We start from the raw sequence: 19,636 nt of genomic DNA, 5'->3' as shown, positions 1-19,636 counted from the left end.
ATGCAGGGGGAGTGGATTCAGTGCCTGTGGGCTGGGATGGGTAGTGGTCCTGGTGGTGTTGGAGGGGTGGGGTGGTGCATGCATTAAAGGTGTGATGGATATGGGGTAAATGTAGACGACTTACCCGAGTCCATTCCTCCAGTGAGTCCAGTGAGGCCATCAGGGTGCAGGATGGCCAGTACCTTTTCCTCTCAGTCAGTGTAGTCGGGTAGTGTTGGTGGAGGTCCTCCCCCAGTCTTATAGACTGCAATGTGGTGGCTAGATGCCATGGCCATGACCTTCCCACCGCAGGTCGTTTCATCTCTTGTGGATGTCGTCCCTGGTGCATGGTTGATGTCCCACTGCATTGACCCTGTTGACTATTGTCTGCCATAGCTCCATCTTCCTCGCGATGTGTGTGTGCTGCACCTGAGCCCCAAATAGTTGTGGCTCGACCTTCAGGATCTCGCCCACCATGGTCCTTAGCTCCCATTCTGTGAGGCGTGGATTTTTGGGGGGTGCCACGGTGATTGACGTGAATGGTGTCTGGTGTGTATCTCGGTGAGGGTGCTCTTCTGTGGTTGGGTGTAAGAATAGTGGATTGTGGCATTCGGTGTTTGCTTCTGGTGATCTCTGTCTTCGTTGGCCTACTTTTGTTGCAAAGGATTGTGGGGTGTGTCTGTGAGTGTTTTCTAGTGTTGTGGATGTGTGTCAGGTGTGTGGGTTTCTAGCTTATCCAATGTGTGCACTTCTTACTATTGGGTCCACTTGCCGCCCGTGGCGATCTGCACCGCCAATGGTCGTTCGGCTTCCACTGACCACCAAGGTGATTTGTGCATCATTATTTGGAGGTCGGGTGTTGGTGTGCTCGGCGGTGGCGGGGTGGGAAGTCCAGCATTTCCGCCGACAAGGTCCCGGCGGAGACTGGTGGACTGGTGATTTTTGTCAGAATCAGATTTTTGATTCATTGTATGGTGGGTTTCTGTTCACCGCCAATGGCAGTCTTCTGTTCACCGTCGCCACGGCGGTCGGCAGTGTTTACCGCTGTGTTCGTAATGGGGGACTAAGTTTGCTCGACCATACTACCCCTAAAATGAGCGCTTTGGGATTCCATAGCAAGCCCTGTCCACTCATTGGGGAACCCATAGACCCTTTGCACGGTATTGACATACTGCATAAAGGCTCATCTTCCTACATTGGTGGTACAGTGGTTGGGATACAAGACTTGACATTTACTTACCACTTGGTTGATAAGTCATTTGACAGAGGGATCCAAAAATTGGCTGAAGGTAGTAAAAACATTTTTTTTAAATTTTTCTAAATTGTTTTAAAATCGATGTAGGGCCTCGGTTAAGTCCCTTTACAAAACTGTTTGGAATTTAAATAGTAAAGTAAGTTAGGTCCTTTAGAAAAATAATTTAAACACCATGTCTGAGCAAGGGCCTTCCCAGGAACACAACATGGCACCCTATGAACGTCTTAAGGTACCCCAACTTAAAGAGCTCTGTAAATGCATGGAAACTTGGCATGGGTTCTAAACCCACAAAATCTCATCTGCAGCAATTGCAGAAAATGATAAGACCTTAGCAAGTAGAAATCCCCCCATTGGGGAAGAAGATGACAACTCAGTAGTGGATGAGGGTGACAGTGTCTCCATCTCTTCCCCATCACACAATACCTGCACTGAGAACGTCTTCGTGGTATCTCAGAAGAAACAGATACTGGACATGCAGACCTTCAGAAGCTATCCAAGAGGATAGCATTAGAGGCTAAACTTTTAGTGCAGAACAAAATAGAGTTGAGTTGGGCCTACAACCCATCTCTGGTGGCAGCAAAATTATAAAAAGGGAGGAAACACGTGACCCTAAAATCCCGAAAGGGAAAGTCCCAAAATACTTCAGGGGGTGATGATATCACCAAGTGTATCATAGCATTTGATAGAGCATGTAGAGCCAGGAAGGTTAGCCAAAATTATTGGGGATCGTTTCTTTGTGAACTGTTCTCTAATAAATGCAGGGATAGACTCCTGACATTGAATGTGGTAGATACTGAGTCCTATAGCCTCACAAAGGATACCTTGATTGAGGGCTTTGGACTCACCACTGAAGAATACAGCAGAAAAACCCAGAGTCAGACCTGGGTAGATTTTGGAGACTTTTGAGTAGAACACTAGGTGGCTGGCTAAAAGGTTACAGTGTGAATGATTATGAAGGGCTTTATAATTTAATTATGAAAGAGCATCTGGTAAGTAATTGTGTTCAAGAGAAGTTACATCAGTACCTGGTAGAACCTAGGTCCACTTTCTCCTCAATAGTTGGAGAAGAAGGCAGACCATTGGGCCAAAACAAGGGGGACCAAAACTACTGTGGGGGAAGGTGGAGTGACCATAAGAAAGAGCACGAAAAGCCCTCCCAAGAGAAAGATGGTGATTAATCAAAGGATAAGAGAAAGAGTCTTCTAAAGGCCCCAAAAATGTTCTAAGGAGGGTGGGCCCAAGACTCTTCCCAATCCAAGGGTGGGTACAAAGGTAAAAACTGGGTGCTGGGTATCCCAAGCAGGCTTGGTGTCGTGACTGCAAGGCTCTTGAACACCGAACTGGAGACCATGACTGTCCCACCAAAAATAATGCCTCCAGTGCACCTGTAGTAAATGCAGTAGTAAGTCCCCAGATGGGATTCCAAGTGGGTCCTGACCATGTCAGTGAACCCAATGAGGCAACTCTAGCTTCACAGGGTAGAGTGGATGTAGCTGCCCTGGCTGTCCGGCCCAGTAATCTGTAGTATACAGACAACATCCGCATATTAATGGGGTTAGAGCGGAAGCCCTGAGAGACACTGGTTCCAGTGTCATTATGGTGACTGAGCAACTGGTGTCCTCAGACCAATACTTGAGACATATACAACCCTCAATGCTGATAATCAGGCTAAGATACATACCATGGCGATGGTGTCCTTAGAGTGAGGAGGGGTTACTGGCCAAAAGAAGGTGGTGGTATCTCTTGCGATCCCTGTGAATGTCTGCTAGGTAATGATCTAGAGCCCTCAGCATAGGCTGAGGTCAAAAGAAAGACACATGCAGGTATACTGGGTATACCTGAATGGGTGTGTGTGAAAACACAAGCACAGTGCAAATCCCAGGGTGAAAAAGTAGAGTTGGAGTCTGGAATAATGGCCCAACCTACCAAGAGAAAGGGAAAGAAGTCTAGGAAGCCAGATTCATTGCAGATGCACCCAATGCCATACTACACCTCTGCACCCAGCCGCCCAGTGCTGCCTGGACTGACCTGTTGTTGTGGTCTTGACCTTTGCCCAATACTCACCTTAAGGCCCATATTTATACTTTTTGACGCAAAACTGCGCTAACGCAGTTTTGCGTCAAAAAAATTAGCGCCGGCTAACGCCATTCTGAAGCGCCATGCGGGCGCCGTATTTATTGAATGACGTTAGCCGCCGTTAGCCGCCGGCGCCATCTGGTGTGCGTTAAAAAAAACGACGTACACCAGGCAGCGCCGGCGTAGGGGAAAATGGAGCTTGGGCGTCAAGAAATGGGGCAAGTCAGGTTGAGGCAATTTTTTCGCCTCAACTCGATTTGCGCCATTTTTTTTCACTCCCAACCCCCATAGAAATGACTCCTGTCTTAGCAAAGACAGGAGTCATGCCCCCTTGCCCAATGGCCATGCCCAGGGGACTTCTGTCCCCTGGGCATGGTCATTGGGCATAGTGGCATGTAGGGGGGCACAAATCAGGCCCCCCTATGCCACAAAAAAAATAAAAAATAAAACACTTACCTGAACTTACCTTAATGTCCCTGGGATGGGTCCCTCCAGCCTTGGGTGTCCTCCTGGGGTGGGCAAGGGTGACAGGGGGTGTCCCTGGGGGCATGGGAGGGCACCTCTGGGCTCCTTCAGAGCCCACAGGTCCCTTAACGCCTGCCTTTTGCAGGCGCTAAAAAACTGCGCAAAAGCGGCCGTACGTCATTTTTTTTGACCCGCCCACTCCCGGGCGTGAATTTTGCCCGGGAGTATAAATCCGACGCACATGCCTCGGAGTCGATTTCTTAGACGTGAACGCCTACCTTGCATCTCATTAACGCAAAGTAGGTGTCGACGCTAAAAAATGACGCAAACTCCATGGACTTTGGCGCTAGACGCGTCTAATGCCACAGTATAAATATGGAGTTAGTTTTGCGTCGAAATTGCGTCAAAAAAACGACGCAATTCCGGCGCAAACGGAGTATAAATATGCCCCTAAATCTCAGAGATTGGTCCCATAATTCATCATTTAGTACCTGTTTGCAGCACTTAACTCGTTTTTCCTCCTGGAGGATAGCATTGTAGAACTCAGAAACTTCCGTGTCCACTTTTTAAAGTGAAAAGAATTCCTATTTAAAAATTACTTACCCGAATGATTTTTCTCTGATGCCTAAACGTATACACTTGCTATATTTATACAGTGGTGTGGATCTCCTTTTTGAGCCATGTGTCTCATATATTGACTATTGTGTGTACCTGGAGATGTCTTGGACTCCTCTGTGTTAACACTAAGGGTGTTCGACCACACCACCCCTAAATAGAGCACTTTGGGATTGCATAGCAAGCCCTGTCTACACACTGGGGAGCTCCCAGACCTTTTACGTGGCATTCACATACCACATAAAGGGCCATCTTCCTACAATAGAACACAGCTCATGAGCATCCAGAGTGCTCACCAAGATCGCATATCTCCCATCAACATCGACATCGAACATGAGACTTCTTGAAGGGGACCCTTGGAGATACCCATACTGAAGTTCCTCCCTCATAGCCAGAGTAGGATGTGGCATAAACCTGCTCCCTCCATCTACTTTCCTGGTATTTAATGCAGTCCACACAGAAATGGGTCTCCGTGAAAAATCCTATAGCTACTCTGTATCTCCGAAGGTGAGCATGCACCTTATTACGCTTCTCTGGTATGTGTGGCCCCCTGACATTCCAGGTGAGGAGTTTATATTTAGTCCCCGAGGTCGCCATAGAAGTCTCGTATCTGCAATCCAGTCCATCCTAAGAGCCGTAATGCTCTACCCCTGATGTTTGCATGTAGTTGAAGCTCCCCAGTGTTACAAAACAATCAACATCTACATATCCCAATAAACACCCCTCTTAGACCTCTTATTGGAAGACTGAAAAAAAAAAACCAGACTCAACCTTCAGCCTAAGCCCTTCTTCTCCTCTCTTACCCAGCTACTGTGTTTGTGTAAAACTTGGCGCAGATACTGTCAGGCTAAGCATCTCTAATCCCTACCCCAGTCTCCCTCCCCTCCCTTACTCAGCTACTGTGTTTGTGTAACACTTGGTGCAGATACTGTCTGAGTCACCAAGACCTCTACTAATTGCCAGACCAACTACAGTACCCGGCAATCCTGAGGAGGCCAGACTCTCGGGCTCCCCCTACTATGAAGTAATCACAAAAAATAACCTGACATTTTGTGTGAGTTAAACTATACTGTGGGCCCCAACAGAAGGCGTTCAGAAAACATTCATCCTCCAATGTGTACTAACCGCAGTGGAGGGTCCATCAAATACTCAATTCAAAGCCACTGCAGTATTCAGATCAGGATCTACTACTCTGCAGCAGTACTGTCACTCAGGGTGTCTGGGACCAGACAGATTTGTGTAAAGGAGTTTTGGGTCACCAGGTCCAGTGATTCAATTTGCAATGTTCCATCTGGGCAGACCAGGATACAACCCCCATCTGCTGCTGTGTCGGTGAACCCAGACAACAACTTCACCTGCACCTTTTTCCTGCTCGAACGGCACACCCCAGGGCACTTTGTGTCTCACCATTCATGGTCGCAGCAGCCCCGGTCCATTGCCAAAGATTCCAGACAGTCTGATGCCTCCTGCAGTGACTCAGAAGTGCACTTGGCCCTCATATTGGATTTGGAGCTTAGCAGGGAACATAAAGCTGTATTTAATATTATGTTCATGCAATTGTCTTTTGATGGGCATGAAGTTCGTCCTGAGGTCTTGCACCCTCCAAGTATAATCTGGAAAGATTAGTATCTGTCTTCATATCTCGGGGGCTATGTATGTGCATGTACTGGAGTATTACATCATTAATCTCCTAGGTGATGCCCACAGGCTTGTGCTGCATCAACACCCTGTGGATGCGCTCAATTGAGAAGAACATGGAGAGCCTCCTGGGTTTGTGCCTGTTGACAATCCAGTCCCCCAAGAATAGTTTTTCCCCAAGGCCCTTCGGACCATTCTGGGAACCCTATGAGGCATATGTTATTCCTTCTGCAGCACCTCTCTGCATCCTCCACTCTTCCCTCCATGTGTGTGTGGTGCTGCATTTGAGGCTTGCCACCTTAGCTTTCTTTCTGGAGGGTTGTCATGTCTTCATCAGTGTATGTTACTCTTTCTGTACCATACGAAGATCAAAACAACGGCGGTTAACTTCAATTGCCATAGTATCCATTTTATTTCTAAAGCAGCCCTGGTCCCTTCCATAACTGCAGGCGCCTGATCGCCGGCTCAGTGTCCGGTCGCCCTTCTAGCTTTGTTTCCTGTGGAGCACAGCCAGGAACTGTATATTGATAATTTTTTTTAATCAGTGCAGCTTTGTTCCTTTGTCTTTGCCCATTGTGCAGGTAGTGCCGAATATCGACTTCACCAGAGCACTACTCCCCCAGCCCAGTCGTGGCCGTTGGCCTCCTATAATGTGTACACCAGCTACGCCAGCCTCTCTGCATCCACGTGGGTATGTTAAGGTAGTCACAATGTGCTATCCTCAAGCCAGCTCAGCTCGCACCAGTCACTGTGGTCCTCTGCCAGGGCCAGTGATATTGACTGCATCAGCGCCAGTTCCATGTGCAGTGCTGAGACTTTCAGGGGGTCCCCACCATGACTCCACTTGCTAGGGAGCCTACATGGCTCAGCACTGGCCCTGCAGCACACACCTACATTTATGGGATGGGACTGGGTCACTGCTGCTGCCCTTGTTGAGCCACAATTTCCGTTTCACATCAGTCACTATCTGCGGGCCGCTCACCAGCCTCTGCTAGCCCATTCTTCCAATCTCACAGGTGCCATTTTGAGCCCATTGTTGATCGCCTTCATCGCCCGGGGAGGAGTCAGTGGTACAGTTGTTGGTGCAGCCAAGGTTGGCCATGTGGGACACCCGCACTGGGTTCACAGTTCCCCTTCAACACTAAGCTCTGGGTGTCAATCTTCATGTTTTGGGGTCTTGCCTGCCTCTGGGCTGGTATTGTGATTGCTGCCACACTGTCGGGCCGCGTGATCCTCAGTCCAGCAGTGGCGGGGGGAAGGCACAATCATCTTCAGCCACACTCCAAGGACCAGGGGGTGTATGCATTCTCCTCCATGTGGGTAGTAACAAGCAGGATGGTATAAGATACTGTATTTCATGTTGGGAGCAACCCAGTATAGGTCTAGTCGGTCATCTTAGCTGGCCATGTCCCCCACCATGTGCTAGAGACAGTTGTGAAAATTCTGGAGGGTGACAATAACAAGTAAATATTGTGTTCTACCAAAAAACAATAATTTGTTGACGGTCACTGAGAGTAGCAATATTAATTTGCCCGGGGCATGGAGAATAGAGAGTTGTAAGACTTAAAAAAATGGATCTGCCCCAGTAAACGGACCAATTGGTACTAAGGGCCAGATGTAGCAACTTCCCAAATTGCGACTTGCAATTTGCGAGTCCCTGGGACTCGCAAATTGCAAGTCGCAATTTGGGATGCAGAAAGGTGTCTCAGACACCTTCTGCGAGTCGCTATGGGGTCGCAAAGACCCACCTCATTAATATTCATGAGGTGGGTCGCAATTTGCGACCCCATAGCGATTCAGGGTACTCACGGACATGGAGGCCTGCTGGGAACAGCAGACCTCCATGTCCGTGACTGCTTTTAAATAAAGCAAATTTTTTTTTTCAAAGTGCAACCTGTTTTCCTTAAAGGAAAACGAGCTGCACTTTGAAAAATAAACCGAAACCTTTTGTTTCTGTATTTTTCAGGGCAGGTAGTGGTCCATTGGACCACTGCCTGCTCTGAAAAATTATTTTTTAGGCCAGACACAAAGGGGAAGGGGTCCCATGGGGACCCCTTCCCGTTTGCGACTGGGTTACCATCCACTTCAAGTGGATGGTAACTGCGAGTCCATTTGGAATTGCATACCAGTGCGACTCGCAAATAGGAAGGGAACACCCCTTCCTATTTGCGACTCTGAAATGCATTTTGCGAGTCGGTTCCAACTCGCAAAATGCATTTCTACATACCAGATGGGCTTTAGCGACTCGCAAACGGCGTTTTTTGCCGTTTGCGAGTCGCTAAAGCTTTCCTACATCTGGCCCTAAGTTCTGAAAGTATTTAATTTACAGTAGTGGTGAAAAACAAGTGCATGAATAACACTGTTCATTTCCAGTGACAAAATCACAGTCACTCTTTGATAAGCGGTTGTCAGCTGTTTGTTGAGATCATTATTACATTGACGATCTCATCTGCAGGCCATAAGCATCACAGTTTACTTGAATGGTTGCCTATCATATTGTTTCTTGATTCAAAATTATTTCTCTGTGATCTGAGCTTTGATACAAGGGTGTCCTGTAGCTGTGGTCCACTTTATCTGTATGGCCATGACTACATTGTCTCAACCTACTGGCTCACTAATTCCAAGTGAGACATCCAGAGGCTTCAGGTAGCGGTGCAGTGAAGGACAGTTTTTTTTAGGTTTAACTCCACTTTTCCACCAGGTACTTTGCACAGGTTTCTCAAAGTTCCACCTGATCTTGAATTCCAGTGGTAACCCATGGTGGGCCTTGTGTTTTAAGTTGTAGCCCTAGATTTGCAACTTGGGACTGTGCCTATTGCAAATTAGTTGTGTCTAGGATATGCACAATTTGCATCTTAGGGTGCACATATCGGGTCAGTACTCTGTTTAGTTACATTTTATGGTTAACAAGGTCAAGGCACAATACTGTGCAGCCAGTGCCCCATCTGGAGTAAGCTTTGGTGATAGGTGTTTCTGATTTAAAGTAGAAGGGTCAACTCCTGTGGCCTGATTTATAAAAAGTTAGCGCCACATTTGCGTCTTTTTGTGACCTTCCAGCAGCCTCTATTATGAGATTCAGTGGGCGGAAACAGTTTAATAGACTTCATGCCCCGTGTAGATGCCGCAGTTTGGTATCACAGTTTGGGCTCCATCCACCTGAACGGTCGGTCTGTAATATGGAATGCACACCAGCCTTTAACAGGGCCTGAGAGTTCAGTTGTGAACCATACTCATCTTCAAGGGTACTTTTATTAAAGTTTTAGTGCTCATGGCACCAGGATAGACCAACATATACAACCTCCACTCTGTCAGGTAATACCTTTTATACTCCTAGTCACACTCTTCAAAGGTGTGTTTGCATGTGCACAGGTGATCGCCCATTGGTTCCAAAAATGGAGCACATAGTTTTTGTATGTTTCTAATGCCCCTATTGTCCTCACGACAAAGAACCACACAAAATTGAAACTGAAATCTTCATTATTCTGAGTCCAGATTTTAAGTGAGTGAGGCTAGTGGTGACAATGGTTGACAAGATGGTAATGGCTTGGTTATTTACAAGAAATCTTTGTTACTCAAAGTCCAAAACTTCAACATGTAAGGAACTTGATCAGGGGCATAGCTTGGTCAGTGAGATTGGAGGGCACTGGGGTTAGAGCCTCAGATTTCCCAAACATCACGCTGGCACATAATGTTAAAACACAGTATAGGACAAGCAGGGTGCAGGAGAGGGGCTTTAAGGGCAGTGGAAATGGAGAGGAATGTGAAAAAACATTCTTTTGTGAAATAGGCAAAATGTTTGAAGTTTTTCCAAACAGAAAGAGGGGAATACTGAGTGTGGGCACTTTTGTCTATGTGTAAAAATTCCTGGTGAAATCAGATACACATCTCAACCATACCCGGCTGAAAGCACCTGTAGCCAACTATTTATCAAAAAATACATTTATTAGGGGAGTGTAACACCCCAAATATGCTCCCTGAAGCTACTCCCCTGAATATAATGAGGAAGATGGGAGAGTCAGAAATAGGTCAAGTGCTTTCTAGAAATGTTCCTTCATCCAACAGAAAGGGCCTTGTTACGAGTTTGGCAGGTGGTTTAGGCTGTCTGCTTAACTTCAAACGGGGAGGTTGCCTCAGTAGTGGCTACCACCCTGCCGGACCCATTACGAGTTTCCGGCTAGGTCAGCGGACAGAAACCTGAGTGTCAGCCCGCTGGCCAAGTGGAAAACAGCCTACAGAATTGTCTCCGGCTCGTAATTGAGCCGGTGGCAATGCTGTAGGATGCTGGGTGCACCAGCACCCTCGCATAGAGCACTGTCTGCAAAGACCATAGTGAACCTTATGACAGTGCTGGCCCGGGGGCCCCATGCACTACCCATGCCAAGTGCCTGGGGCCCCCCCGCACCCATACTCTGTCGGCCTTTTCATGTCAGTGCTCCCGCCATGAAATGGCTAGCGGAGAACGAGGTCATAATTCCCAGGGCAGCAGTGCTGGTGGTCTAACCATGGCACGACTGTCATACTTAAAATATGGTGCTGGACCCCCACATTGGTGGCTGTCAGACTGCCATTCGCTAGTCTGGCGGTCAAGTGACCGCCAGACTCGTAATGAGGCCCAAAGTCTTAAATAGGTTTGAAATGTGATGAGGACGATGGACAAGCAGCTTCATTACTTATTAGAAATCGTCATTGCACTGAAGACTACTCACTAGTAATTTTCACTTTCAGTGCTAATTTCTGTAGTTTTTAACTGAGAAAATGTATTCAAAAGTGTCTGGTATTCACTAACCATGATGAAGAGTTGTTGTGCGAAACAAAAATTTACGTACAAACTTACAAGCTCTAGGATGCTGGGCACTGACATTTGAAAACTCTCTAATCCTCACATTTATAAATAATATGGTGAACTCTGGTAACCAAAGGTTTTGCATAAAACTTGAGTTCTGGGAAAGCTCATAGAATTTGGGCCCCTGTCTTGCTTTGAAATTCTGAGGAGAGTAGTTGCTCGCAGGAGTGCAAAAGTGCCAAATGTAGATTTCTAGAAATATTTCATTTCTATAACTTCATTGTTTCTGATACCACTTATATGTGTGAGTCAGACTTCTAGGTGCAAATGTCTCAATTTACGAGTGCAAAGTATTTGCAAAAGGCAACCTTCGCTCATTTTTCGCATTCCACGATGGTGCACCATCTGTGTGATTAAATATCTCTCAACATTTAGGAGTGAGCACTCATACCAAGTGCACAAGAAAATCCCTTTCCATGGTTGAAATTGGAAGTGGGACCTCAAACAGTGAGGGGGTTGTGGTGTAGGCGTTTGATGCAAAAGGGAACTGTTTCACTGCACCAAAGCAATTCTATTTCACCGGGCATAACTTTACAATGTGTACAATTTAGCAGGCTACAATATTTACACACTCCTGAAAAAAAGATTTCAAGGCATACTTTAGAATTCCAGAAAGTTATAACTCCTTAACCACGTGGGGCTACAGACAGGTGGGTGCATATTTACAATTTGTTCTGAATTGGGCCCATAGGACACACGTTGAGTGAGTGAGACGTTTTTTCAATAGGCTAAACCACAGAGAACAAAGCCATGCTACCCTAGTATTTGGTTCCTTACCGGTGTAAGTTCTGCAGCAATCTATTCCCACCTTCAAGCTGAGAAGAGCAAACCTCATTCCAATGCAGTTCCTGGGTACACTTCCAAAGGGCAAGAAAGTGTAGGGCTCATGAGAGGCACTGCCACATGTTGGGAGGGTGATGTTATGACATGTTCTGGAGAATGGCATGGTTAACTGCTATTACTTATAATCCTGTTTAATGGTGTTCATCCTAATGAACAACTTAGATTATATGCACAGATGGGCAGAGTGTAATGTGCTATTTATTACCATTGTTGAGTATGGAGAGGACACACAACTCACAAGCGGTGAAGCCTTAGGTGGATCTGGATGCCCCTTCCCTCACACATCAACAATAGCATATATGCCTTATGCATTTGCATATGTGGTTTATCTCCTGCCATATATATTTCTTTTAACTAATTTATTTAATCAAAGGGTTACATTTGTGCAGCAAGGCAAAAATCGCACTCCAGAGATATCCTGACTCTTGAGTGATCTGTTTGTACGTATATTGTGTTCCTTCTGTGAGGCAGTAAAAAGTCTAATCTCTCCGAGCCTAAAAAGAAAAGAATCCGTCCCTATATAATGTAACTAGTGCTAATGTAAAGTGCTCCAATACCTCTATGTATCTTGACACTTAAACTATATTTTATGCTTATCTTATCTTTATATTTCCATAGAACAATATAAATTTTTGTTGTACATGGAATCCTGATATATAATCCATTAAATGTTTTTAAGTGTTTTACGTGCACTTCATTACACAAAAATATGGGTCGTACACTTGCACCTTTTAAGAATAGCATAATCAGCCATGTTTGTCCTACAAATACACAATAAACGTAATATTTACTTAGAAAAATAGATCTCCTTGAGTTTCCGCTCTCTGCATTCTAACACAAATCTTTTCTCTTTTAACTTTCCAATCTGGAACAGACTGCCAGCTTGCTGCTCGCCATCCTCTTCATCTCCTACCTTTAGATCTAAGGCAGATGCTTCATATCGCCTCAAAACATTTGGCCAAGACCCAATAATTTGTGAAAAGGGAGAGACTGTTAGAAACACGTGTAGACAGAGCTGCTGTGGGGAAAAAAGACAGCCTGGACAGAACTTGGGAGTGGGCACTGCAGGGCTGCAAGAGAGAGGACAACATCTTGGACAATTGAGAAAGGAGCACAAGGAAGAGCCAGAAGAGCTGGGCATAGATCAGCACCTGCTTAAAAGAGAGGCAAAGGAGAGAGAGAGAGAGATCCTAGACCAATGAAGTAGCAGAGAGTAAGAACTATTTAGGTGAAAGAGGGCAGATGACGACAGCAGGCACTGCTGAATAGTCAAAGAGAGCAGGGTCGGACAGGCCTTTTATTCCACAAGCCATTTCCACAGTGAGCCGGAGCCCATTGAGGCGGGTTTTGAAAGTCCAGGGCTGCTCCTGGTGCCTCTGCCACTTTCTCCAGCTCCCAGAGATTAATAGCAGCAGGCATCGAAGATTTCAAGAGAAAAGAAGAGAAGGAGTGTGGGGTGGGGAGGGAGAGAGCGTTGAGATAGGGAGAAGATGTAGAGGAGATTTAGGAGGCTGGCCTGGTTTGTAGTGGGTATCTTGGGTACTTACACCTTATACCAGGTCCAGTTATCCCTTATTAGTTAGATGTAGTAGTGTTCTAGCAGCTTAGGCTGATAGAGGTAGCTGTTGCAGAGCAGCTTAGTCTGAAGTAGGAGACATGCAAAGCTCCTGCAATACTACTTATAGTTACACAGTACTTATACACTACTAAAGACAATACTCAGTGTTACCAAAAATAAAGGTATTTATTTGGGTGACACAGTGCCAAAAATATCTATATATACTCCTTCTGGAGGTATTATACACAATATATACACTAGATACCAAAGTTAGACAAGTAAATACTCATAGAACAATGCAAGCAATAGGAAATGCTATAGATTGCAATGGGAGAGAATAGGTCTAGGAGCAACACAAACCATATACTAAGAAAGTGGAATGTGAATCATAAATTCCCCCCTAGACAGGTGTAGTGTGTGCAGAATCGCTGGGAGAGTAAGAATACAGTAAAGGTAAGTAAATTACTCCACCCCAGAGCCCAGAAAATCAGGAGTAAAGTACTGCAAGTTTCCTTACGACACACTACACCTCGTGATTGGGATTTTGCAGCAGCCAACCAAGTCTGCAAAGAACAACTACTGGATTCCTGACCTGAAGACCTGTAAAGGAAGAGGACCAAGCCCAGAAGTCGAAAGAGGTTCCAGGAAGGACCGGAGCCCCTGCCAACCCAGAAGAGGGTGCAAAAGAAGAGTCCACGGTTAGTCGAAGACTGCAGAAATGCACCCTAGGAAGATGCCAGTGGGTTCCTGCATGATGCAAAGGATGTCCCACAACGTCAAGATCGTTGCAGATGTGATTTCGTGTTGAAATTGCCAACAAGCCTTGGCTATGGAACTGGATGGACCCAGGAGCGACCGGGGGTCCTCAACTCTGTGTGAGGAAGAAGAGGGGTCTCTCAGTACTTTGGAGAATTCTCAGGGTGCCAGCCAGCACCCCCAGAGGTCCCAGGACACAGGGACAAAGGAGGTGCAAAACGCAGTTCATGCAGCACAACAAGGAAGGTCCCATGCTGCCAGAGAACAACTCAGCGAGTTGAGCGTCGCAGGATGGAGTGCTGGGGACCTAGGCCAGGCTGTGCAAATAGTACACAGAGGCCTCAGGAGGTGAAGAAGACGCAGTACACAGGGGTACCATTGCTCTCTGGGAAGGCAAGGTCTTACCTCCTCCAAATTGCATCAGCAGGACCGCAGGACAGTCTATGTCAATGATGTCCACCTTTTGTCTCCTTAGGAGCACCCTCATCGCTGTGAGAGGAGTCCAAGGTTACCGGTCGTCATCTTGGAAGGTGCCTGCTGGAGCAGGGGAGTGACTCCGTCACCCAATTGGAGATTTCTTCGGTCCTTCTGGTGCAGGATGAAGACAGGGAGTCCTCAGAGCGTGCACACCGTGGAAACTGTTGCAGTTGCTGACTTGGAGCTGAGGTGGCTGAAGAAAAGTATCTCTTGTAGATACTTTGTTGCAGTTACAGCGGTTCTTGGAGCAGGCTGCAGTTGATCCGATGTCAGAGGATGCTGAAGTTGTTGCAAAGGATTCCAGAAGGAAATGTGCAAGCAGAATCTGAAGAGAACCCACAGGAGAGACACTAAAGATCCCTGAGAGGGGGATTGGCTACCTTATCAGGTATGGACCTATCAGGAGGGGTCGTTGATGTCACCTGCTGGCACTGGCCAGTCAGAGACCTCCAGAGTCCCCCCACACCTTGCAAAGCAAGATGGCTGAAGTCTGGGACACACTGGAGGAGCTCTGTCACCACCCCTAGGGTAGTGATGGACAGGGGAGTGGTCACTCCCCTTTCCTTTGTCCAGTTTTGCACCAGAGCAGGGGACAATGGGTCCCTGAACCGGTGTAGACTGGTTTATGCAAGGAGGGCACCATCTGTGCCCTTCAAAGCATTTCCAGAGGCTGGGGGAGGCTACCCCTCCCCAGCCTGTAACACCTATTTCCAAAGGGAGAGGGTGTAACACTCTGCTCTCAGAGGAAATCCTTTGTTCTGCCTTCCTGGGACTGGGCTGCCCAGACCCCAGGAGGGCAGAACCCTGTCTATGAGGTGGCAGCAGCTGTAGCTGCAGTGCAAGCCCCAGAGAGCTGTTTTGGCAGTACTGGGGCTCCATGATGGAGCTCCCAGGATGCCTGGAATTGGCTCCCCAATATCACATTTGGAATGGGGGGACAATTCCAGGATCTTAGACATGTTACATGGCCACATTCGGAGTTACCATTGTGAAGCTACATATAGGTATTGACCTATATGTAGTGCACACGTGTAATGGTGTCCCAGCACTCACAAAGTCCGGGGAAACAGCCCTGAACTATGTGGGGGCACCTTTGCTAGTGTAAGGGTGCCCTCACACTTAGTAACTTTGCACGTAACCTTCAGCAAGTGAAGGTTGGACATATAGGTGACGTATAAGTTACTTAAGTGCAGTGTAAATGGCTGTGAAATAAAGTGTGCGTTATTTCACACAGGCTGCAATGGCAGGCCTGTGCAAGGGTTTGTCTGAGCTCTCTATGGGTGGCAAAAGAAATGCTGCAGCCCATATGGATCTCCTGGAACCCCAATGCCCTGGGTGCCTAGGTACCATATACTAGGGACTGATAAGGGGGGTCCAGTGTGCCAATTGAAATTGGTAAATTAAGTCACTAGCCTACAGTGACAAATTTAAAAGCAGCCAGAGCATAAGCACTGAGGTTCTCATTAGCAGAGCCTCAGTGACACAGTTAAACACTACACAGACACACACATTAGGCCATAAACTAGGAGCACTAGGGTCCTGCAAGCAGGATCCCAGTGAGACAGGCAAAAGCATACTGACATACAGGTAAAAATGGGGGTAACATGCCAAGGAAGATGGTACTTTCCTACAGGAGAGAGAAAGAATGGATGGCTGAAAGGAGAGAGATTACACAAGGAGATCAAGGGGCGGGGCTGGTTTGAGCAATTTCTTGAGGGCTGTTTATGTTTCCCCAGCTGACCCTTAAAGACAGACTGAGTAGGGAGGCATTCAAAATCCCAGAGACTACCGAGAATGCAACATGAAACTCAGAGGAGGGAGCCGGGCAAACAAGTGAATGTGATGGGTAAGCAAGGCTGCTAAGGAGAATTTAAAAGAAAGAAGTAAAATTGATAACAGAAACAGATGTACAGTGGCAGACCGGGTAAAGAAAAGATAACATGAAAGAGGTACAGACACTTGAAATGCAGCAAAAGTGGAATGGAGCGAGGGACAGTGGAAAAGTGAGGAAACTTTAATTGTACGGGTGATGTGTTTTGTTGGATTGGGAGGCTTTGTTTTTGTGATCATCGATTTATAGTTACCTTAGAGCACGAGTTATAGTTGCTTGAGATAACTATAGCAGGAGAATTTGTATTGTTTTGTATGTTTAAAATGTGAGCTGAACTATAATGTCCCTGTAACCTTTGTTTTTTAAAGTGAATTTCAATATTTTTTTCAATTTTTTAACAGTAACATCCCTGTAACCTTTGTTTTTTTACAGTGAATTTCGAATTACCGGCCATGTCATGTTGGTGCCACCCAAGGCACCCAGTCACCACTGTTAGGAACTGTAGGGGGAGCCTAAAGACGCCCACGGTCCCAGGTGGCTCCCCACCTCCTGTTGGAGAAGGCACTGCTGTCACAAACAGGGAGGTGCTAAACATGCACCACCCTGTCTGTAAGAGCTGTTTGACAGCTCTCTCTTACTGGAATCAAATTCTTTGCTTTGACTTGGTGGGAGCTGTCAAAGCTTCCGCCAAATCACAGCAAAGACCTATGTCCCGGTGGTGGGCACCCCAGGACATAGCAGGAGCCAGCCCTTGGGGGTGGCACTCACCAGGGCCATTATCGGCTCCACAAGGGGGGCAACATTTCAATATGCATCATGGGGAGGTGGTGGTCCCCAGTGCCAGGGGTCTGAAACATACCCCCTATCTTATTTACTGTATTCAGTTCATTTGGCTTAGATTAAACACACAATATTAAGTTACAAGACATAGGCCCTCATTACAACTTTGGGGGGCGGCGGTTAACCGTTGCGTGGCCGCCAATGCGGCGCACTTCCGCGGTGGCGCTGGGTTGGCGGAGATGTCGGCTGCAACACAGGAGCCGGCGGTGTTGCGGCGGTGCAACGGGTGCAGTTGCACCCGTCGCGCTTCTCACTGTCTGCTATGCAGACAGTGAAAAGCTCCATGGTGCTGTGCCAGGGGGCCCGCGACGCCCCTTTCCGCCAGCCTTTTCATGGCGGTTCCTATTGCCATGAAAAGGCTGGCGGGAGAGGGACTCGTAATCCCATGGGCGCTAGAGGATTAAATCCGCTGGAACCACTGTTGCGGAAAACCGCTGGTCCCGGCAGTGTGACCGCAGCAGAAAGATTGCACCGCCAGCCTGTTGGCGGTGCAATCAACAAAACAGCCCTGGCGGTCTTTGACCGCCAGGGTTGTGATGAGGCCCATAGTCTACACAAACTGAATTAAGTCAGGAGAGGAACAGTGCTAACTAAATTATAGTGATTATAGTTAATGCAGTTAACTGCAGGTAGAAAATACAAGGTGTCACAATATTCTCTAACTTATACATTTGTGGTCAGTTAAAACTCAATTTAGATCTGGAATGTGTGTTGTAACATACCTCATTTTTAGTTTAATCTAACTGTTCTCATAAAAAAGACTTGAAACTCTTTCTATTATAACATATGCCAGTTTCCTATTCACTATGCCCTTATTTCTTCAGGAACTTGTATTACTGCTATTTCTGAATTAGCCATAATATTTTATATCAACTTCCTCACTAACACTCTTGCACCCTTCATATGTGAATGATACCTGTCTGGATTGAACTCATCCAGATCTGACCAATACTCAGGATCCCAGTGAATCAGATACAATGGGATCATCACAATCACTCCTTCTGAGATTGTCACTCCATTCACCTCCACGGTCTTCTTACAGATTCTTTCAAGTTGTCCTCCAGGGGGGTGCATTCCCAAGGTCTTGTTAATGGCCATCTCCAAGTACTCCATCTGCATCAGTGCATCATATGAAGGAGGAGCCTACAGTTAATGGAAAATACCATGGTTAGAGGTGAAATGCTATACATAATATACAGCTGCCTTATTTGACACAAATACATCGCCCATGTAGTGCAAGAGATCAGAATATTCAGTCAGCTCTTAGATACAGAAATTATGTTAGCTTGATGTGCCTAGAATTCTGAAGTGGATGGTTTACAAATCTGGTGCCTTTTCCCTTCTGGGTCTCCCTCTTCCCAAAACATTTGAATGTTAATTGTACCAATTTTAAAAGATTTACACAACCTTGTCCAGACACGTCATCATACACTTCCTCTCAATGCAGGGTTTCTAAAACATGCATTAGTATACTGTTGTCTAAGGAGCTACCATGCTACCACCATTGACCTTTGTGTTGATTGGTTAAAGAAAGATAAAAAATGCATTGATTAACTATATGTTATGTAGCCATTGGAACCTTGAGCAGATGACCTACTTCAAATGTCATAAGTTCAAATGTACAAAATCTATGGCCAATGAATGGTTCACCAGTAACAAGTGAAGTGCCACAGCAATACACAAATACAGCAATTGAAGAACATGAAATTGCCCTTGATAGAATGTTATACCATATTCATTACGGCAAGTACAAATAGGTCCTTCTTAGCAGCCTCACTTCCTGTCACACCTTGCCAAACCTGCAACCTTGTCATGAGGAATCTATAGAATCTTTAAGGAGCTGGTGGGAACTTCATTCTATCACCATCTTTCGTCTCCTCACAATTCTATTTAGATTGAATCCCCTCATATAAATCCCACAAGTAGTAGGATGCGAAAAATGTGTCATCAAACATTTTTAAAAGGTATTTTCTCAATACGAGATTATCAGCAATGGCCTCCTTTGTCTCCTTATTCATGCAGTATGCACCTGAGTAAGGGTGGCAAAGCTTTTTTGTTTCTTGCTGCTAAAGCATGGGACAAGCTCCTTAGCATTCTGTGTAAGGCCCTCTTGAGGCTGTCTTTAGAAGGCAATTGAAAACTTGGCTTTTCTCCTATAGGGCATAGGACAGTTGTGCCTGGATGTGTATCATTTGTGCTCTCAGCTCTGAGTAGCTGTGCGCTCTCTAAATTCCTCCATCCATCCATTAATTCCTTCAATTAAACAAGTTCTATATATGATCTCCCTCTATGAAGTGAGGCACATTGCAGACTCTGATCATGACAGACTATCAACCTATCTCAAGAATATGGAGTCAAGAAAAAAAGCTTAAAACCTGACTCATATGGCAACTCTCAATATACATCAAATCCAATGTTTTCAGTAAAAAAACACAAAATACCAATAGAGGACTGTTTTGG

At 46.2% G+C, this 19,636-nt stretch overlaps 1 protein-coding gene across 1 annotated transcript in view; it reads right to left on the bottom strand.

Moving 5' to 3' along the window:
- The window catches only part of LOC138262386 (cytochrome P450 3A19-like), a 61,467-nt gene that overhangs the window by 22,956 nt on the left and 18,875 nt on the right, over window positions 1-19,636 (bottom strand). The window contains exons 3-4 of the mRNA XM_069212286.1: window positions 18,065-18,319; window positions 11,680-11,754 (exon numbers count right to left, since the gene is read on the bottom strand). Coding sequence (XP_069068387.1) covers window positions 11,680-11,754; window positions 18,065-18,319 — 330 coding nt within the window. The remainder of the gene's footprint in view (window positions 1-11,679; window positions 11,755-18,064; window positions 18,320-19,636) is intronic.

Source organism: Pleurodeles waltl, chromosome 10 (assembly GCF_031143425.1).
Source record: "Pleurodeles waltl isolate 20211129_DDA chromosome 10, aPleWal1.hap1.20221129, whole genome shotgun sequence".
NCBI classification, from domain to species: domain Eukaryota; kingdom Metazoa; phylum Chordata; class Amphibia; order Caudata; family Salamandridae; genus Pleurodeles; species Pleurodeles waltl.
Note: the sequence above shows the minus strand (reverse complement) of the source record. Positions and strands in the feature narration are given on the sequence as shown.